Source organism: Argiope bruennichi, chromosome 2 (genome assembly GCF_947563725.1).
Source record: "Argiope bruennichi chromosome 2, qqArgBrue1.1, whole genome shotgun sequence".
NCBI classification, from domain to species: domain Eukaryota; kingdom Metazoa; phylum Arthropoda; class Arachnida; order Araneae; family Araneidae; genus Argiope; species Argiope bruennichi.
Window position 1 is genome coordinate 107,400,527 of NC_079152.1, and position 23,744 is coordinate 107,424,270.

General features: G+C 26.0%; 1 protein-coding gene across 1 annotated transcript in view; it reads left to right on the top strand.

Moving 5' to 3' along the window:
• The first annotated feature begins 1,559 nt into the window (after positions 1 to 1,559).
• LOC129962033 (retinal-binding protein-like) overlaps positions 1,560 to 23,744 on the top strand; it is a 30,024-nt gene continuing 7,839 nt past the window's right edge. The window contains exons 1-8 of the mRNA XM_056075711.1: positions 1,560 to 1,783; positions 4,798 to 4,898; positions 8,410 to 8,485; positions 9,833 to 9,876; positions 10,836 to 10,898; positions 14,463 to 14,553; positions 16,488 to 16,582; positions 22,659 to 22,737. Coding sequence (XP_055931686.1) covers positions 4,848 to 4,898; positions 8,410 to 8,485; positions 9,833 to 9,876; positions 10,836 to 10,898; positions 14,463 to 14,553; positions 16,488 to 16,582; positions 22,659 to 22,737 — 499 coding nt within the window. The 5' untranslated portion in view covers positions 1,560 to 1,783; positions 4,798 to 4,847. The remainder of the gene's footprint in view (positions 1,784 to 4,797; positions 4,899 to 8,409; positions 8,486 to 9,832; positions 9,877 to 10,835; positions 10,899 to 14,462; positions 14,554 to 16,487; positions 16,583 to 22,658; positions 22,738 to 23,744) is intronic.

Below are 23,744 nucleotides of genomic sequence, written 5' to 3' on the forward strand. Positions count from 1 at the left end.
TATTGAAAAAATAATTGCGTTTGAACATACATTTTCTTCTCAAATTACATGTTACAACAAATAATATTCTCAAAAAAAACACACATTACTTTTTACTTTTTACATCATAGTTATTTTTCCAATATACAAAGTTATATAGAAAATAATATAATGGAAAATGCAACAATTATAGGAAATATAAAATAACACAATGGGTAAAATTGACCTTTTTTTTTATCGGCATCATTTCTACGCTGAAACTTGTGATCATTCGTAGCAGGATTTTCAAGGGCATTTTAAATATATAGGTTAAATATTAATATAAAAGTCAGCCTGTAAATTCTATAGATATTTCTCACCGTATATTAATATATTTAATATACGGAATTTTTTTCAAAATAAATTATCACTCCAAAAATTAATTATGTTTGAGCATACATATCAGAATCAGTTGAATGCGAACTTTCGTCTAAAAATTCTTCTGTACAATTGTCCTCATCACAAAAATCACTTTCTGCTTCATTTAAAATCTCTGGAACTCTGTTTCATAAGAGGATCAGTATGTTCGATGATATTTCGAGAACCAGGTTTTAGAGCCATCTGCTAACCTTTGTATAATACTGGAACACTAAAAGAGAGGTGCGGTCTCACAGACCGTCAGCAGAAACTGTTTGAAAAAGCCTCACGAAACAAGAAATCATTGGGTCAATGAATTCTATTGAGCTAAAATTAGAATTGAGGTGATCGAACGTCCATCCTTAGAGGTCTGAAAAACCACATCTCCACAGTTAAGGGTTAACTTCACAGATTTAATTTTTTATTATCTTTTTTTTAATTTTGGGTATCAAAATAATTCTTACATTTCTATAAAAATTGAAGGACAATTTTTTTCTTAGTTCACATAAACTTGGATATTTTACATTTACCCTTGAATCTGACACCCATGAAATCTTAATACTTGATTATGTATACCTAAGCCATTTGCTTTGATAGTCTTGTTTAACAGCAGAGACATTCGAGTAGTGAAATTCAGAAAATTCCGTACATAAACCAACAAGATTTTTTTTTATTTGTTGAAAGTAAAAGAAGAATTTTTTGGAAAGTTTATATTATTCGTTAGAATATATTTAAAGAATAAAATAAACTGCTTAGGCAGAATGTATTCTTAAAACACATAAAAAGGAATAATGATATTAAAAGTTTAGGTTTAAAATTTTCAAAATCGAATTGAAAAAATACATTTTTTTTAAAAAATCGCTTAAAAATAAAGGGTTTTTTTTCCTAATTTACATTTAATATAAAGGAAGAAAATAAAAAAAAAAGTAATTTCTGAAGAAATCGGAAAATGATACTTGAGCAGTTAGCATATTTTGTCTAAAATCTATCGTTGTTAAGAATGACGATTATCAAAATTATTTAACTTATTAAATTTTTTTTTGTTTTCGACTTCTAATCAGATTATTATTTATCAAAAAGCTTCTTAGGCATTTTTTTTTCAAATCTGGCATAGAGATAACAAAATTTCATTGAAAAGATAATGATTTTACTTAAACTGCGATTTTAGATCAATTTGAGTTTTAGAAGAGGGAAGCATTATAAATTGTAGATATGATTCAAGAAGAGATTACTTAAAATTAGGAGCATATAGAATTTGAAAAAAAAATTTAATGCGCCAATAGTATCTGTGGATAATAGCTGAAAAAAGAAAAGGAAAGAAAATACAACAATTTCTTATAATTTGAATGGTCTTAGAATTTGAATGCAATAAGCATATGTTTATTTTATACATTTTAAGACTTTGAAGGTAAGCGCATTTTTCTTCATTCTATAATTCCTTTTTATTTTTAAAATTAGGATTTTCTGGATGCTGAGTGAATTGATATTTCTTTTTTATTTCGCGAATTAAAGCGAAAAAATGAAGGTACACTAATTTTTCAAAAATATAATATGCTGTCTATTAAGATGTTTTTAAAGCAATTGAATATTCATAGGAAAAAATGGTTTATAAAACATAATTTAAGCCTTTAATATGTTTTCCTTGTTGATTGAAATTTGCCAATAATATGAAGAATTAAAAAAAAAACTCCTCTGACTAAGATACTCATGAAGAGAGCTAGTTGTTACAGTCCTTTTTTAAAGTTATTTATTAATAATAAAAAAATTATATCATAGATAAACTGCCGGTATGAAATGGTTATAATTGACGATAATTTGGTAGCAAAAATTATAAAAAAAGTTTTGAAACAATGAAAATAATATTTATATTTAAATGCAGTTAAAATCTTAATTTCACAATTTTCCTGGATTATTAAAAATGATCGTATTCTTATCGAAAATTGGCAATTATTTAATTTAAGTTCGGGAAATCCATGTATTATAAATATTTCACGACTGTATAAAATATTGATAGGCAAAGTACTCTAGAATTAGAGTACTTACTTAATTATGAAAATTATGTTTTACCAGGTTGACTTTTATTTAAATCATCCCGTAAGGATTTTTTACTTTACGTCATATTTCATTTCATTACGATAATGTTGTTTCATTCTGAGCTTTCTTACTAATTAAAAATAATGAAGTCAAATTTGGTACAATTTAGTTTAAATAATTTTCCATGAATTTTCAATGTAGATGGTATTCAAAAAAGGAAGTTTAAAATTCCTTGCAAATCAAGGAATATATGTACTCAAATTTAGTTTACAATATTAATAAATGTGTACGTGTTTATTTTTTTATTTTTTTCATACGAAAAAACAGAGGTTAAAACTTTCTCCGAAACGGTCCGCTGCCAAGTCTGCTTTCATGACAAGACGGATTTTTTTTAATCTGTTGAAAGAAACTAAGTAGATGTAAATTTTTATGGAGGAAATTCACACTAAAATGCACAATTTTTTAATACTTTTATTTTTTTTCCTAAACTCTGTGACACCTTTTAAACATATATAAATTGGTCATCTTGGATTTTTTTTCTCATTTCTTCAATACAGTTATTTAAAGTAGCAATTTAACAAGTTTTTATCCTATTTTGTAAAGAAATATATAAATAAGAAATAAAATTAACATTTAATGTCAGTTATAAAAATCGAAACAATCCCACCTAATACTGCGAATTAAATGTTATAAAAGATTGAAAATAAAATTAGGCAAATAGTTAACAAAATAAGATTATGAACTTAATTTCCACCACTTAGTTTCAAAAATCAGTCATTGTAGTGCCAACTATATTCTCAAATTAATGCTCTTAAAATAAGAATTTATTTCGCACAATAAATTTGCAATATACAAAGACAACTGTGGCATTTTATAATGACTGTTTTTGCCACAACACTATAGTTTTCAAAAATTTTGTAAAAAAATGCGCCTATTCGAGAAAATATTAAAAAAAAAAAGAACAACTTTTGAAAGTAAATGTCACTTTTCTTTCAAGTGTTTTTTCTCATTAAACGTAGTTTTCAAATAATTTATAAAATTTTATAGATTATATAAACAAGTGTCGTCGAAATACTAGTTAAAGTTTAAGAATAATTCCGAAAATATTCTAGAAAAACTGATTTTATTAAATAAATTTCAACTGCGCAATATCGCCCAGTTTAATAACATTTAAAAGCTGAGTATTTAAGATAAAATATATAAAAATTGTAATTGAATATCAGTAAGATTCAGAAAGAAAATCGATGCTATAGTGAGCTGAATTTTAATCTCTCTCTAAGAGGTAGGTGGTGAAGAAAAAGTACGAAGTCTCCCACACATTGGTAATCTTGGAGAATTACACTGAACATTCAAATGAATACGATTAAGATTTAGAAACAACATCGATTCTAGAGTTAGCGGAATTTCAATTACCCTCAAAGAGAACCTTGGTCAAGGAAAATTATGGAGTCTCCTCAAGATTGAATTTTTTTTCATTTTGTGTCTTGGAATAGTTATACTGAATTTTATAAAATGTTATAAATGTGCTTACATCTTTTCTTACAAATTACTCAAGTATCTAATATCATTTGCAGTACATTAGGCATCAGGTGTAAAAGAAAGAATCATAATGTTAATGATAATTTTTTACACAAATACTGCAGTTCGATATTCATACCTCGATTTACAACGTAATTAAAAGGTTTCTGGCACTGTTTTAATCTGTTTAATCTTTGAATGTTTCGCTATGTATTAATATTCTATTAAGGTGTATTAGTAGTAGTATTCTAGAATGTATTCAAATATAAAGTATTCTAAAAAGAAATAAGAAGCCTTCTACTGTGAAGAAGGCTGGTACTCTGTAATGAAGTTCATATTCTAATCTTTAGAATGTTTATGCAAGAATAGCATGCCATTCTTTTAATATTAATTCCCATACTTTCTTTTGAGAGTGAGCGTATGTTTATAATGTCATTTATAATCTTAGAAACATCCTCATTTTAAACAGATTTCCTTAGAAGAAACCTGCACTTTATTGTGCTTTAACTTTCCTTTATTTTACTTCCCTTTACAAAGATAAAATTTCTTAAATAAAAATGATAGTATTCAAATAATTTCCTCCAAGAATTTTCAATTGAGTAGTTGATCACTAACTATTATCTAGTGTTGCTCCACAAAATTTTCCCGTTGGGTGTTTGTTTTTTTTCATCCAAAACCAACGTAATAGAAATATTTCGCTTGTAATTTGTATCTGTTTAGGTAACTGGTATAGTACATTATTCATTCCTTAATTCAACAATTATTTTTATTTTTCATAGACATCTTATCTTTAGAAACGAGTTATTTTTGTTTAAAATGATATTTATCATCTTAGAAACCTTTTCATGTTTAACAGGTTTTCTCTTCTAGGTATTTTTCTTGCCTGTAATTTAACATTTTCTGCGGAATACTAATTGAAAATGACGTTCGAAAATGATCTGACTAATGAGCAAAAGATCGCAATTGACGAGGTAATATTCTAAGAATATACTAATTTCTCATTAATTATTATTTCGTCAAAAATGATTGGAAATACTAAATGTTATAAAAATATTAGATTATTAATAAATATTTTTTTATTTTAATTTCTTATTTTTATGGTGACGCTGATTACTTGTGGAAACTTAATTAAATTATATTTTTATTAACTTATTATTTTAAGCTTAATCAAATTATATTTATTCAGCGTTTCAAAAACAAAGCGTTATTTAAATATTGATATCTTATAAATAAATTATTTTTTCTGTTAATATTGTTACTGAAGAGAGTTTAAGAAATTTAAATAATGAGAGTTTAGATTTTTATCATAAATATAAGGATCAAAAGTATAATTAAGGCAAAAATTCACGCTACAATATAACTATATAAATATTCAATAATATGTTTTTGAAAGTCTTTTTTTTTCATAATTTTTCGAGAAGAATTCCTAACGTCTTTCAAGGGCAAAACAGGTGTTTAAGAACAACAAAAGTTACCTGATAATATAATGCTGTAGTAGCATATTTAGAAGGTGTTCGATAAGATAATATTCGATATTTAAGATAATATGTGCAGTAAGAATAAAATTAAATTGCAAATAGTAATAAATATTTGCAATTCTCAGATTACAAATTGTTAAAGATAATGGACGAACTGTGAGAAGTTTAATAAGCTCGAAAATGGATAAATATATTTTATTCGTTTAGAAAGTACAAAACACAAACCAGCCAAAACGCGTAGAATACAAAACTCTCAAAATATAAACAAAACAAAGAAAAATAACAAAAAGTTAAGTGAATTACAGTACATCATAATGCCATGCAGATTACATTTAACTAGCTTTTTATGGAATTCTACTCTACAGAGAAAATTCACTCAATGGTTGTCGAATGTGATGAGAAGACTCGAAATCTATAATTTCCATGAAAGGGTATAGAAGCTTCTAGAAATATTCTAGCTCCTAATAGAGATATCGGCAAAACTCCTGCTATATATTTTATCAAAATGTATATATAATTTGTAATTTTAATTATAACTAAAAAATTATATATATATATATATATATATATATATATATATATATATATATATATATATATATATATATATATATAATGTAAATTACAATTTTCATATAAAAATGTATTGAAATTCCTTAGGAATACATATAACGATATTTATGGAGTACGTAAATATGAAACTTGATCTTTAGGTTAAAGAAGGTTATTAATTAAAATGAGCTAAAAAGAGCTGAAGAATGTTCTTTCATTTTATTAATATTCTGATATTATCTTAGTGAAATATTATATTATATTCTGATAAAATCTTAGAAAAAGGGTAAAAAAAGTGTAATTAAAAAAGTAAAAGATTATCGAAGAGATCGATATTTAATATATGTTAACTGTAATATTTCGAACAATGCTGATTTTTTGAAAATCAATCATCTAAAGAATTTTGTTAATTGCATATAATTGAGGAAGAAATTTTTTCAAAAAGTTTACATCAATATAAAATATTGAAGCATTCTTCTCTTAATGGATTAGCCTTGGAAATATGGTTGCATCGTTTGCAGATTTGACGGATTTTCTAGAGAATATTCCAGTAGTAAAGAACGGGTGACAACAAAATCTCCAAATATGCAATTGAGAGTTAAATCATTCGATTAATTAGTAAGAAATTGAAGTTAATCTCTTAGTTTAGAAGATATTAGAAAATTTCGTAAGAAAATGCATGGGAACAGTAGTTTCAAACATAGTCTTTTGTTGCTATGGGATAATTTATTTTATTGTTATGAAAATTACTAAGAAAGTCGGAATGATTAGATCAGGAACTTTTGCTCATGGATGTCCTCTGAATTTTTAAAAGAACTGTAAGACTGAATTTAAAACTTATTAAATCTGATGAAAACTTCCATAACAAATTTCAACAACTTCAATTATTCTGCACATTATTCAAAAATATTCAATGTAAAAATTGCAAGTGTATCAAAATTTAAATTTAAATATTATTTGCATTTTTTATTTGTACTTAAGGTTCTCTTTGATGTTGTACAGTTATTAACTTCGATATGCAATGGTTATAAAACTCTATTCTATAAATATATCTATAAATTCTATATGCATATCTATAAATTCTATATGCATATCTATAAATTCTATATGCAATGCTATTATTTTTCTTGAATGTGCCGCAGAAAATAGGTCATAAAATGTTACAAGTGAAATATTTTTTGCTTAAAATTAATTGAAGTGAGTTTGAACACCTTCGTTTGTAATTTGAGGAATTTGGACAATTAAAATCTATGCATTTTTAAAATTAAAATATTTTCAGATAATATTTTTATTTAAATTTAAAAGAGGATTTTCCAAATAAAAAAATATATTTATTAAATCTTAGTTTATTCACTTTAAATTAATTTAAAATTATATTCTCAGTTATTCAAAGATGAAAAATGGCACTGTTAATTTAGAATTCTATTTTGTTTCTCAGGAGAACGTCCGAACATGAAAAATTAATCTTTCTTTTAGCCTTTATATGGTTTAGATGCAAAAAAAATATAAAATTTTGCTACTTATCGTGCCCATAAACATATAGCAACGTGTTTATATACACGGAACAAACGTGTAATATTATTTTTATTGCTTAAAATACGGGTGCAGTTAAATTAAGCTTACATTTGAAAATAACTTTGAAACGAGTAAGCAAATTTTGTTCATCTATATTTAAAGTGTCTTAGAAAGCACAGGCTTCCCACCTCTTTAAGACTTCAGCGCTGTTTAACTCTAGTCGCCGTTCCCAGTTACTCTTACTTTGCTATAAAGTTCATTCTGCTAAAAAAAACTAATTAATGCTAACCATAATACTGTACAATTAATGTGGAGAATTTTTATAATGCTATTTAATGATAGAATTATAGAATGTAGAAAATTCAATTAACACGTATTTGTGATATGTATTAAAAATGTTTACATTTAATTTCCTACTTCCCAAATAATATATTTTTATATGATTGTGAACATCATAAATGTTAAATTATTTAAAAAAACATTCGCATAAATCATATTTCTGGATTTTTATCCTTCTCATTTTTAAGAACATTCAAGTTCATGATTGTCGGAATATTGAATCGTCTGAGTTTACCTTTCAAATATAAGATTCTTTATCCGTTTTTAAAAGCTAGAATGACATATCGTATTTTTTTGGAGAGCTCCTTTACAAACAAAAGACTCTTTAATTCCTTCAATTTAGTCTACTTTAATGGAATGAAGAGGAATTTTTGCAGTGATACCGAAACATCTCGAGCACTTATTGTAATTTCAATGAACAGGCGTTTTGTACCTTTCAACATTGATAGAATTAAAAACGAATGCACGTTATTAGAAGTCTGAAAGGCATTAAAAAAACTTTAAAAACTTAGTTTATAATATGAAGTCAGAATTAACAATGCATATTTCTAATCTTTTAAATCGTTTCTGTTTATATCGGATGCTTATTTTTTTTCAGTTGAAAAGAAGAACAATAAATGCCATAACTCCAAAGATGCGTGAAGAGGAAACTCTATATTATAGATTTCTGAAAGGTACGTTTTAATAAATAATACATTTTAAGCAGTAAGTAAGTTGTCATTTAAAAACTCAAACATTTCAAATCTTGCTGTAAGACAGAAAAAATAATTCATATTATTATGATAACTAAAACATGTCATTATCAACAAATCATAAGATTTCCATTTCAAAAATTCTTTTTTTCTCATTTACTAAATAATGATGAAGTAAATTAAAATTTTCAGCCAAAAATTTAATCTGTTTTTCTGATTATTCATAAAACATAATAATACGAATCCATGTGGCTTCAAAACCACATTCTTAAAATGTTGAAATATTTTATAGAATTAGTAGCATTTGCTAAAAACAGATATCCGTCATATAAGTTTTAGTTAGTTTTCTTTATTTTATTGATATTCTAATAAATTCTTATCAGATATTCATTTTTACTGTTAAAAATCATCTCTTGTTATCTTTTCTCCCTTCAAATAATTTAATAATTATATATATATATATATATATATATATATATATATATACAATTATTTTCTCTTATATTTTTAATATACAGGAAAACAATAAGCATACAAGATAAAAAGCAAATAAAAGATTCTTCAAGCAGGAAAAAATTTAAACTGGATTTTTGAGTTGCTCTGAGCACTTTTAAATATTTAACTATTTCTTCATTGCTAGTTAATAAAATTTTAAGATTTCTCTTTAAAACAGGAATTCTAGTTAAGAAATATAAATTTGATAACTCCATCTTAAATTAATGGCATAAAATACTTCCCCTTTTTAAGTAGCATGTGGTTCTATTTAGGCCATTCTTTCTAAATTATTTAATTTTATAATCACGCCTGTGTAAAACTAGCAGTCAGAGTGATAAAAATAGGGACAGCGAATGCAGAACAGTTCTTCTTTGAAGAATCATGAGCTTATTATTAGTGATACAGGATTTATACTAATTTGTCCAGAAAGGAAAAAAAATTAGTTTCATCATCATTACTGAGACATTTAACGAGTTTCATAATTGTAATTTCTTAGATATTTAATATTTATTTTAATATACTTTTTGTAATATTAATTATTTATGATATTATGTTTTGATTGAAATATTTGCGTGAATGTTCTTTTACATTCTGTTAATTTTTAAAATTTATTTCAATCATTAACATAAAATCTTGCTTACCATTTGCATTATTAGAGTAATCACATGGTACTCGCTTAAAAAAAACCACGATTTTTTGAAAATGTGATAATAATTTTTAGCATGTAAATGATTTCTTAAAATAGTATTTATTGATATATTTGAAAATAACCATATGTTATTATATATTTATATATGTTTAGAATATGCTTTAAAGAAGTTCTCTCTTTTTAAGCTCGCGATTTTGACTTAGAAAACAGTGAAACTATGTTAAGAAAAGTGAGTTGAAATTTTTTATTATAATAATTTCTCTAATGAATTTGAAATAAAAGTTCAGTTACTCTTTAATTTTGATAAATTTATTTGTGCATTTTTATAATTGTTTTATAGTTCTTGATTTACATACCACAAAGCATAATTTGTTATTATTCATCTAAATCAATGGTATTTCGCATTTGCAATATAAAAACAGCCATTTAAGTAAATTTACATTTAAATTTACAAATTTAAGAAACATTATTTTAATTGAAGAATTAAAATTTCAAGTCTAATACTCTTTTCTAGAAAGTGAATTAATGTGACAATATTATCTGTATCATTATGTTTTGCTGAAGTTTTGTTATATTTCTTAATGATAAATATTTTTTATCATAACTAGTAGATTTTTCTGATTTATGATGTATGTTGGAACTTTTTAAAGGCAGTTTACTATTATAATAATTTTTTAAGTCTGGTTGTTTAAAATAAAACTGATTCTCACAGTGATTATAAAGTAAATATTTATAAATATCTCTGCATAGTTTTTATACGTTTTTTTTCTCAATTCCGATACATATTCAATTTTTATAAAGTAAAGTCTTATTTATTTTAAATTATTTCCATGATGATAGAAAAGAGATAAACAAAGATGATATAGTAATGAATGATTATTAAATAGTAATTATCTTGGAAATAATTAGTCATAAAAATTTATTAGCACTTTTAAATCCGATTTTTGACATAAAATATTTTTGATTACAAGCGCCAAAGTATCCTTGAGAAATTTTACATCTTTTTTATCTATTTAAGAAATTTAGATAAGATTGTCTTAGACAGATTTACATTATAATACTTATTTTCAATCAGATCATTATGCAGTATAAAATAATTAATATGTTTTCTAAAAATGAAGGAACTGATTTTTCTTTTTTAGAATTAAAAAAAAAAAAAAACTAATTCTTTTCTTTTGTGCATTTTAGCATATTGCTTGGCGTAAAGAATTCCAGGTGGATACGATTTTGACAGATTTTAAGCCTCCAGAAGTAAGTCTAGTATAGTGGAAAATATTTTGTAGCTTAAAGTTCAATGCATTAAGTCATGTTGAAGTGAAAAAAAATTAAGTTATTAACAAATATCTATATATAAGTTTATTTCCTATTTTCCTCTAATTGAAAATGCATTAGCCTTTCTTTTTTAACGTATCACAAATATGATATGTGTAGAGCAATTCATTTCTAGATCAATACTATGATAAAATCGCTTTCAGTGGCAAGTGCGATATAGTGTTTCATTTCTTAGACAATGATATAAGAAAGTAAACATACTTTTGATAGTTATTTTATGTTTCATTATCAAATTAAAAATCATCAAAATCTAAGTATATTTTACATTTACAGCGAAGTTTTCCAGTTTGTAATAATTTACGTTTAAAAAAGGATATGTAAAAGAAGACTCAAGTTATGTATCTTGTTATGAAAGGCTCTCTCAATTTCCATGTTAAAAAATATATGTATTCTCAAGTCATAGAAGTTTCTTCTTTAAATTTCCTAAATAATTTCCTTCCTAAATAGAAACTTCTCCAAATAATATACACTAGTATTAAAGGCAAAGAGATATTATGGCTTCTTAATCTGAATACTTCTCAGATGCCTGAGCATTGAGTTCTTCAAATGTCCAGACAGTGATCACCATGAACCGGCATCCTCTTTGTGGCCAAAAGTATCCAGACATTTCCGGATTTCAGAATATCTGTATTGAATATAATAATTGAAATACTGTCTTTGAACTTGTCCATGTAAATTATGTACCTTAATTAATAGTTTACCGTGAAAATTCTGTCATTTAGGAAATCGGCTGGAAATTTATAGAGAAAAAAAATATTTGGGCTCACTCAGTTACACAGAGAAAGCCTTTTATTAGGTGATATATATACATGTCACTTTTTAGTTTGTTATTAACATAATGATTTGATGTTGTGTGACTTCATGTGTGATAGAAAAAAAGAAAATTGATAAAGAGGAAGAAGAAACTCTGATACTTGTAGAGTTGATATAGATTTTGAATCTTTTCAACAATAAGCGGAGTTTTCCAAAGTATAAGAAGTGAATTGTTTTCAATAATCCACTGTAGAGTTTTCAAGATATATATGCAGGCTTTATTTACACATTTTTAGAATAAGGCAGATAGAGAATTTAAAAAAAGCAAGTATTTTATAATAAAGAATTTTTACAACAACATATTACTCAAACGGAGTTAAAGTTTATTATTTAAAATTTCGCATGTAAGCAAGCTGCGGATGGATGAACACGTTTTTCGTTTTCTAAAGATAAATATTCAGATTCCCCAACCCAAAAGCTTTGTGTAATACACTGTTTGAAAATTTCTAAGTGTAAAATAAGAAACATTATTTATAAAAGAGTGAAAAAACGGAAACCATGTCTTATGTATAAAAATATAGAGTTATTTGAATTTTTTTCAAAATAAAATCGCTGCTAACAAGGGAAAAATCGACATTGGCGAAATAATTTGCTGTGAATACATCTGTAGAGATAATAAATAAAATAATAAACACAAATTTACTATTTAAAAAAAGCTAAAATCATAATTTTCTTCAATTATTGACAGAGCACCTAGTATAATTTAAAATAAAACTATTTAACTGGACATAAATAGAAATAAATATATTGGTATAAAATCCTTGTTAAGACATGGGTTTGCCTTAATTTCTGCGCCAATCTCTATTTATTAACTATTTACTATCAAAAACAAAAAGAAACATACGTAAATCTATTTCGAAAGTTTCGGTAAAGTATGAATTGCCGCATAAAGTAGTTTGTATGATTGCGGCATGTTTCTTCTACAATGGGAAACTAAATAAGAAGATTCGAAAAGAATATCAAAGTCAACACAAAGCAGTATCAAGAGAAATACGATATTTACTGAAGAAATTAGATTTCTTTATACAAATGAATTTCAGATATTGAAACCAAGAAGTCATTCTTCGAAAAATACCACTACATTTCTTGAAAACAAATGAAGACTGATTGAGTTATTGCATATGATGCAAGCATTACTTCGGCTTATCCAGAAATTACGAGGAAAACTTAATGGGCCCACCGAAGATCAGCGCCACCTATCACTAATGAGCAAACTACAATTGATGATATTGAATAGGTGTAAATAATAAAGGACCCTTTAAAGAGACTCATGTTGGTCTAAAAAAGTTATTGCATGAATATCTTTCTATATATTCCTACAAAGTTCCTTTTATTTCACATATGAGCTACTATGCCTTATATCAGTTGAAAAAACCTTTATGCAAATCCAACGTGAATGATCGACTTTAGAAAGTAATAGAAAAAAAAATGGAAAATACGCCTGGAAATTTAAAAAAAAATCTCTTCTATCATGGAAATCTTAAAGCTGATTTATAATCCTGAAAAATATCTATTAAATCAATCACTTAAATATAAATTTTACTTTTTAAACATTAATAAATCACTCCGAAATCCTTCTAAATATGCATAAACATCCTATGTATATTTACATTGAATCTTACATTGAAGGTACCAGGATGAATACCCATAATTCATACGCCTCAGAGATTAATGGAGTTGGCAGTGGCTGGCTACAAATAATTTAAGAGCTTTGAAGTCCTGCGATTTGATTGAAATAAATTTCTGCTTTGGCGTTTATTGATAATTTGAGAAAATTAGTTAATAAAATTAATTAGTTGATTAACTAGTTAATTAATTAAAATTAGTTATCATATCTTGCTGTGGAAGTAGATGATTTTCAGATAGAGTATATATCACAGAAAAATAAATTGGATAAGAAATCGAACATATTCAAGAACTATTAAATTAACTAAATTAGTAAATGTAACTACCAATCCTTATTTATTTTAATATACATTTCTGAGTCATAGATATTTTCTTCTCGTTTTCTAATCATTTCTGTTTTTATAAATTTTTATTTCCGAACTATTATCGTAAAAATTGGCATGGTTTACTCCAATTGAAATATGTTTAAGAGTTATGATAGTCTATTTGTGATATCACATTAAGCAAAGAATATTTTTATTGAAATTGAATAAATGAACAATACTTTGCAATGTTTGGAAATGAAAGAGAAATACATTTTTAGGCAACCAGTTGTAGTTTAGTATTATTTTAAAATATTCTCTCTAATATAGACCACTTTTGTGATCAAAAGCCAAATACACTTGCTCCATATTTGTCCATAGATTCTACAGCAATTGAGAACACACAGAAATAATTATGATGGTGCCTATATTTAAAACTTATTAATTTCTATAATTTATTTGGAAAAAATGATATTGCTTAGGAACTCTCCGACGTGCACTCATAAACAATCCTTTCAAATACAATTAATTCTTTTAAAATTAAAGTATTACGAAATTTGCAAAATTCTTTAGTCTTTCTTAGTCTTTAGTCTTTTCTCTTCTTTTCTTAAATGACGCTGCTAAATAATATGCAATTCTTTTAATGAATTCTTCCTGTTTCTACATCTAATATCTGACATTGTAAAATTTCTGAAGAAATCCACAATCTTCAGATTTTTTTAATATTTCTTTTCTTTTATAGGTATTGATGAAATATCTTCCATTTACCGTTATTGGACACGATAGGGAAGGAAGTCCTGTAATATACGCTGATATGAATTGCGATGTAAACGGTATTTGATGATTTTTTATAGTTTATCAGAAAGTTTAATTTTCTCTTCTTCATAATTTTATTGAATTTAATAATTAATTGGTAGCACTCAAAGTTCCGAGAGGAGAATGGAATTTAATGGCGAATGAATGAATAAGGGCCTGAAATAATTAACTACTGAAATATCATAAAACATTTTGTTTTGCTCATCATGTCATTATGAACTTGCCATTCACAATTTCGTTTAATACCTACAGTTTGATTTATTAAATAATTTTAATTAATTTCAATTATGGGATTCTAATGCATTTTAGAAGAGTTTGAGTCGAAATCATTTACTTCTTTTCCTTTAATTAATTTTAAACGTTTTGAATTATTTGCATCATTTTTCATCATTTTTGCACATTATGCGTCATTTTTCAATATTTTTAACAAGTAATAATAAATTAAATTAAAGTTTTACAAATCAAAATTACTAAATTCTAAAAAGCTAATTTAAAAAGACTTCTACAATCTAAAGATTTACAAAAAGAAAATGAGAGTTAGTTGAGATGTTTTAGCATAAGAATTACTTGAAGAGCGCTAAAAGGTTCAGTTAATTATCAGTTAGTTCTTGCTTTTCTTATTCAAATTTTGAACCCTATTTAAAGACCATTGTAATGCTTTGGAATAAGAAAACAGTAAATCACAGTAATACATTAGTTTCCACAAAATTTATAGCGCACACGATTGTAATTCTTTTTTTCTGTGCAAGTAATTTTGAGACTCCAGGTATTCTGGCCAATATCTCAACTTTTCAAACAGTAACTCGGAACTTGGGTTTCTAAATCAAGAACATTGCTACTACATTGTTAGAAGGTAGGCTAAAATACTTCGAAACAAAAATTGATTTTCAAAAGTCAATGTAAATTTATAAATGCTAACTCCAATGTCTATCAAAAAAGTTAATTGCTTTACATTTTTTTTTATTTTCTTGCTTAATTTGTACATTCTATTAAATATATAAACTAATTCCAATAAATTGGATAAATGTTCTATTAGTTATAGAAGGTATTTATCAAATGTAAAGGGAACACTTCTGGAAAAACATTATAATATTAGCAAAAATTACGAAGATTTTATGTGGAAAAAATAATTTATATTATATTTTAATGAGAGAATTTTCCATTGCTTTCAAAATACATGCAGAAAATCATTTCTATCAGGAATTATATAAATGGTAATTTATTTTTCTGTTTCTAAGCACTATTTTTTTATCAAAAGAAATCTTAATTTTATTTTTAAATACATTTGAGTAGCTATGTATACAAAGTGTTCATTCGTCATCAGGAAACTTAGAATCGCGATTTGAGACTCAAAATACGAACTCTGGGTGCTGGCAAACGTCCTATATCTCGAAGACACATAGTGTAGTAGAAAAATGCAAAAGAAAAAACAAGACTTCAATTTAAGTTTTGAAATACAATAAACGTAAACGTAATAATACAATAAACCTAATTGTGATAGGCTGTCCTTGCATTTCTTAAAATATCTTGGCAATATTGAAAATATTAGCAGTAATAATATTGAAACAGAAATTTACAATGCATAAAAATAAGAGTTGTTATAATTCACACAAAAATCTAGTTCAGATTATTGAAAAGACCAAAATGGTTCTTCACAATTTGATTTTAAAAGAAATTAATAATCTTCTCTATGATGAATATGCAAATTTCATACATTCTTACAGAATTCGCTAATCACCAGAAGTGAATAAAAACAAAACAAACGAAATTTTTGAGTTTAAATTACTAAACTAAAAATTTTATTTGCATTGTAAAACCATTAATCAAATTTGTGTGGTGTTAATAAACTCATAGCCTTCTTTCACTTTAAGAAATCAGTAGATAATTATTTTCAACATGATCTAAATGTAACAAATCCTCAAAATAATCAGATTTTTTTGCCTTATTACAGGAATTTTAAGGTCTACAAGGAAAATAGACCTTTTCAAGCACATAATATTTTTGCACGAAAAACTCCTTGAAGATATGAAGGAACAAAGTATAAAGGTATCTCATTTTCTTCTTTTTATTTCTTCTATCAAAATCTGTAACATTCATTGAAAGGAGTGCACTAATTATTTTTAGTAAGTTGGTGAATGTTGTAATGCAATTTGTGCTAAAAATGATATTACAATTTTTCAAACAGTGCAATGTTTGTTATAATATTTAATGTATAGACGTGAAAAAAAGGAATCACCTAGATTTATTTTCAATCTATAAATCTATATGAAAAACTAAAATTGCCATTTTAAAGGTAGTAAGGAATACTAAAAGATGCAGTACTTAAAATGTTCTCAGGGGGTTGTCTACACATTTAATATTGTACAACTTTGAAATTTCCTATAGAAACATACTTTTTTGATGTTATGAATGAATTTCCCATGGAAAAAATACCCGGAGTACAACTTTTGGTTAATATATCATCAGGATATGTTTGGCTTTTTTTTGTTAAGCGGTTGCTTCAATATTTAAATGCATAAGATTTCAGTATTCTATATGCGTCTGTAAAGCTGCAATTGATTGCTATTTCATTCAAAACAGAATTTTCAATGTCAAAACTTTTGGAAGAATTATGATTATTTTCTTCAATGGAATATTCAAGAGCATTGAAAGTTTCATTTAAATTGCAGATAAGTTGGATTCCCCATTATGCTGAAATCACCAAAATGGAAAGTGCTTTAGTATGACCAAAAATTTTACAATTAAATATGTCTTTTATTTATTAGAAAGGCCAATTTTGAAATTAAAAGTCTTACCGATTCAGAGAGAAAAAAAATTAGTTTTTTTAATTATTATTTTGTGCTTTATTCCAGCATTTCTTCATCAATAATACTATCCCTATCATCATTACCTATTACTGACAAATAGACATGAAATGATACACCGCTTTATTTTACAATCATAAATGTTAAATCAGTTTTCTTCCATGCTTCACCAGCATTATAGTTATATAAATATTTTTTTTTTTTAGTTGCTCGACATTTTTAGTTTCCAAGAATTATTCAGAAACTTGATTCTGGCAAGTGTCGAGTTTCTAAAGTTTATCCGCTATTTGTACTTTCCAATTCGAAAGTAGATTCAAATTCATCTGTTCTTTCATAAGTTCGGTTTCAATCTTTTTTAAGCTAAGAGAAAATGCTGTTCTCAGTCCTTTTCTTTGAGCTTTCAACGCACTCACATGCATTAAACTGTTCAAAGAATTCAAAATGTAATAGTTCAAAATTCAGTAATTCAGAGTTGAAAAGATTACGGTTTCAGTTTCACTTAGAACGCAACAACCCGGTCCCGCCGATGGTACCATAATTATGTAAAGAACAAAAGCAAATCTAAATTCTGTGAGCTGCATCTACCAGATGCCGGGTTCTGTTGGAAATAATTCTATCTTCAACTAGTAAATTAAAGTACACTAATTCATAACAATTGCCGAACATACACTCTATAACTGCTTCACTCTATTTAAATCTAGAACATACCGACGTCACATAGCAACGTCTCAGTTACTCAAACGTGGCGTCATGCAGCGCCTATCATTTACAAAAATCCTTTTTCTTCTTAACACATATATTTATTTACAAAATAAAAACATTTTTCTTCATAACACATATATTCAATATACAAACAACGCCATCTAAAGCAATTTTTAGATAAATCTTTCCTTCAGAGTTCATTTCAAAACATCTTATCTGTTAAATCGCGGTTCTTGTGAATCGCAATGAATGCGTCAGGAGGTTATTTGCCTATCAGTATATTTTATAGGTTCTTGAAAAAAAATGTGAAGAAATTAAATGAAACTTCCTAAAATACAAATACGATATTTATTTAAAGAAAATAAATGTACATGTCAAACAAATTGGTGCAATCCTTCGAAAATGAAATGACCAATGTTTCGAAAATGAATCAACCAATGAAAGACATTTTTTTTTCTTTTATAGAGGATGCTATCAGCACATCATACAAGTATTAATAAACAAAATACAATCCTCGTACTACATCGTTATGAAGCATTTAAAAGCAGTAGGAATATTCTCAAGCTTAACCTCATGATATTAAATTCGTTAAGGAATTCAAAAATTAGGATTGTGACATTCTTTCATTGGCAATCTCTGCAGTTTGAATTCAGTAGCATGACAAGATCTATTTTTGAATGTATTTTTATCCTTCGATGTATAATAGAAACTATCAGTTTTTCTAATTGGATGTCTATCTAGTACAATCTGCGGATTTAATTTTGTACTGTATACACATGGCCATAATTTTTCATCTTCCTTGTTGTAATGATCTAGCCCATTGAGATTTAGAAGGATTAAATATATTATTTTGAAGAATAAATTTCAATTTCTGTTTGGTTAATTGTGATACAGTAGGATCTTACTATTGTACTTTAGAATAAAGAGGCTATCACAGTCATATATAACATTGTGTTTAATACCACTGTTGATCAAATTAATTTAGTGGCCAGAATATTTATTTAATAATACGAAGCCTTTAAACGTTTTATTTATAATACTAAGTACAATTTCTTGGATGGCAGTAACTTCCCTTATGAATGATAGGTTTGCTGTTCCATCAAAAAATTTCTTGTTTCAGAAATCTAGGAACATTTGAAACTTATTCAAAAACTTCTGCCTCCAGAAACATTAGAAAGAATAAATAGCAGCCTTAAGCCTAAATCTAAGGCTAATATTATCAGGCCATATGTCAATATTCCCGCTCTGTTTGCAATTTATTTTCAGAGGTATTAAGAGGTACTAAGAAGGAATATAATTACAGAAGGTATTATGGAAACATGCTGCTCTTCTAGTCACTAAACGCTGGTGCTGGTAGTTTTGTGTCTTTAACCAAGTAGACTGGATTTGCCGCTAAGTAATTCTTCTGCTACAGGATTCGCCTCTTCGACTTCTGCTAAATTAATTCCCTGGTTCGTTGCAACTGTAGAGCCGTATGCGTATCTCCAACAATATTTTTTTCTCCAAATCTAAAGTGGCATTTACAAAAGCCTCTTTGTGAAACCTAACTCCGTAAAGATTCATTCCCGATCTTATTCCTTCGATAGAGGAGAGGGCTCTCAAATCTAGCCTAACATACGTATTGGCTACTTTATTGTTCATGTGAACATATTTTGCAACTAATTTGATAAACTTCATTCATTTCCTTTATACTAATTTTATAATCTCCAGACTGATCTCTAGAATTGTATCCGCTGTCGTTGTGAAATTCTTCAGATTCTTCATTCGAAATCACAACGCTTTTCTCTGTGTCTAAAATTTTTAAAACCATAATTTTTGGAGGAATTTCTGAAAAAAAAAAACACCTGGTTCTTCCAGGAATCTTTTCTTTCTTAATGATTTACTGGGAATCATATCATTGAATATTACGACAGTTAGAATTATCTTATTTAATTTCAAATTTCCTTGAAGCAGTCCAAAAGACTTTCTTTCAAAGTCTTAAGACTCCTTCTCTTCAAAGTCTTTAACACCATAAACTCCTGAGTAATGTCTATGTGTAAAATCAAATACATGTTTGCTTGTTTAAACATTTTACAGTTCTCGATATAATCGAAGATAATTTGACTCGAATTTACTCAGTACCTAGAGAAATTAATTGAAATAAAAAAATTTTTTTTACAAACCTCAAAAAAGATTATCGTGGGATTAAACGAATTCGTGTTTTTCATTATAATTTTAAAAAGTATTGCTGCATAAAAATTATTTTTAAACCATCTTAAAATTTAAAACAATTAAATTTTCGTTGACATAACTATCATTTCAACACAAATATTTCTTAAAATTTTAATTAAATTTTCAGGGTTTTTTTTCTAAATTGATAATATTTAAATTAAAATTGACGATTCTATAACATTTTAAGAGATTTCAGTAAAAGACGCGGCAATAGTGACTGGCGTCTCGTATATTTTTTAGAAACCAAGTTGTTCTTTGAACCATTGTTAAATAAAGCAATAGCAAGATAAATTCTCTACGGATATCAAATTAAGTTTCTATTTAATTGAATTATATTTATGTGTTGTGAATTCAAAACGGTGACATTTGGATGTTATTTGAACGGATCTGGATAAGCTGGGCGATTCCTTTGAAATCATTATGAGAACATTTCAAATCCAGTAAATGAAATAAAATCCTTTAGCGCAAATTATTGACAGAAATGGATAAATTTATTTTATAGTTTGGGTGAGAAAAATAACAAGAAATGCGATAAAGTTTTCATTCATGTGTAATATTTATTTCAACTTCTTAATTATTTTCTACTCTACAAGAATTTAGGATTTCATAGTAAATATTCCAATCTCTCACATTTTTTAAACAATTAAGCTGAATTTTCGGGCATTATAGTGTTTGCAAATAAATTTAGAACATAAAAATAGAAAAGTTTTATATATATATATATATATAAAGTTTTTAAAAAATCATTTAAAAAAGCCATTGCTTAAGAATGATAATTCCCATTTTTGCTAATGTGCGATACTTTTTATTATTATTATTTAATTAAAATATATTTTATTCAAAATTTATAAAATTGTACAGTCTTAATAATTGCTTAAATTTGATAAAGCTTATGTAAATACAAATTTGAAGCAACAAAATGACTTATTTAAATATAATTCCTACTTTTCAAAAATATAGAACAGCTATTTCAAGGGGTAGAAATATTATTTTCTTAGAAAAATTATGAATTCTGCATCAAAAGTGAAGAGCAAGGAGTTTTTATAGCCTATTCTTAAACTCCTACTTTAAAATAAATAATTATAATACGTTCCCCAAAAAAGGAATGCGCATTTATTTTTTTGAATATTTCATTTAGAAAAAAACTTCCAATTAAAATGTTTAATTAAATAAGGTGGGCAAAATTTATAGGAACTCTTTAACATCTTTAATGTTAAAAGTTAAAAAAAAACTGTATTTATGGCTTTCATAGTGAATTTTTTTTCTTAACTCTCATCTATAAACATACATAGATTTTAATGCTTTCATTTGCAAAGTTTGTTGTGGTAATAAAATGCCAATTTAGCTTAGATTACTTCCATTATCTTATACCGATGTTTGAAGGAGGTTTTTGCTGCATATTTCAGATATACTACACAAAATACCGTAAGATAAAAAAGAGAGTTCAATCAACAAAACCTAATGCATTTAGGAACTTCTATTAGTTATTTTTTCAAAAATGATAATGAAATATTAATTAAAATACACACTTCATAAAAATTAGCACTTTCGATACAACTTAAATGGTTTTTTCAGATAATTTTTATCTTATTATGAAATGTTAGAATATATGACTGAAATAACAGTTATTATTATTGATGCCAACACGGAACATTGTGAGCATTAAGGTTAAGGGCAGTTGGTTGTTACTAATAATACCTATTTTTAAAACGTGATTTGAAAACTTGAGCTATTTTACCATATTTATGAAGTTGACTTAACTAGTCTAATATAGATTATATTAGACTAGTTATATTAACTAGTTATATTAGATATATTTAACGGACTTAATGAGATTAATTTAACATGTAATAGTTTAAAAGATAATTATAATTCTATAAAAAACAAGAAATATTTGAATATATGTGCAGCTAGAAAACAGTCAGTTCTTTATATATAAATTTCTTTATATTACATTGCGAAGTGAATGAGAAATATTGTAGCTTTATCGTTTATGATTTGAATTTTTACCTATATTTTCATCAATTTAATCAATCAGTTTGGATTTTAAGAAAATTAGGACAACATTATAATTTTTTGAAGACAAATTCTGAAATTTAACTAAGTAATTTTTAAAAATCTGAAAAAAATATTGGTTTCTTTTTGGTGTAGAAATTATTTTACATAAATTAACATAATATTTGATTTTTATCTTTTAACGTAACTTATATTAATGAAGCAAGTAATACGAAGTTACAATTTCTGATTATAAGAAAATGGATGAAAAGAACAATAACTTTAATTTTCTACTTAATTTTTATTCTTCCTTAAATGTTAACAAGTTTATCCGGTAGAAATTAAAAAAAACAGATAAAAACTTCTGAAGTTTAATTAAGAAAAATATTCATTTTTTTTTTCTTCGACAGCAAGGGAAAGCAGTTACAACTATGGTGCAAATATATGACTATGGCAAGATGACATTTGCCAAAGCTACGAATAAAAAATGTAAGTAAATAATGAAATTTTTCTCTCTGAAAGTATGTCTCAAACAATTGTTAATTGATATTTAATTTTGTCCTTTTATTTCAAAAATTGCATTCAAAATGTTTCTAAGGAATTGAAAAATTCGAAAAGATTTATATCTTCTCATATAATTGTTTATTTCATAAAGCAAGCCAAGTCATAATATCCCCTTTCTATAAAGGGTCGTGTACTTTTATTGAATATTCTTAGCCAGTTTTGGTCATTTATTGAATAATTTTGATAGGAAATCTTTAATTTCAATATAAAACTGACTTTTATAATATATGCTTCAAACTATAGAATCAATGCTAAGATACCAAACTAATCATAATTCCAGATCAGCACGGATTTTGGTTCTGAATTTTTTAAAATTGATTATGAAATGAAATATGATTATAAAATAAAATCAAAATAATTACTGTGCATTGCCTCTTTTTTGTAAGATATGATGTATTAATTAAATTCGCTCATCAAATTAAATTGAGAATGTTGTCTGTAAACTAAAAATTCTTTTCTTTAATAAACTATGTTAAACAATTTTACTAATAGAAAAAGAAACTCTGCACCATTTTTATAAATTCAATCTGCAATAGTTTAATTGAAAACTGTATATAAGAATAATAATAAAAAAATAAAATAAAAAGGGATTTCTTCCATTTCGAGAGCTTTTTCTATTTGACAATTTTGGTTGTTTATGCAGCTTCTTTCCAAATTCTAACAATATGTTATCGGATGAGTATCTTATACTCCCTAGTATTGGTCCTTCTATTTTATAAATCCTGAGTCATTGTCTTATTCTTATTGCTATATTTTCAGAGAAAAGGACCATATGGCTATGCTTAGGTTATGAATGTTAAATTAGAAATCCTTTTCTTTAAAGCAGTTTAGTTCATTTCAAGAATTCGTCATAATTCTTTTGTTAATCTGTAATAACTTAAATTATCTAATGTAATCTAAAAACAGGGGCCCGATCAGATCAGATCTAATTT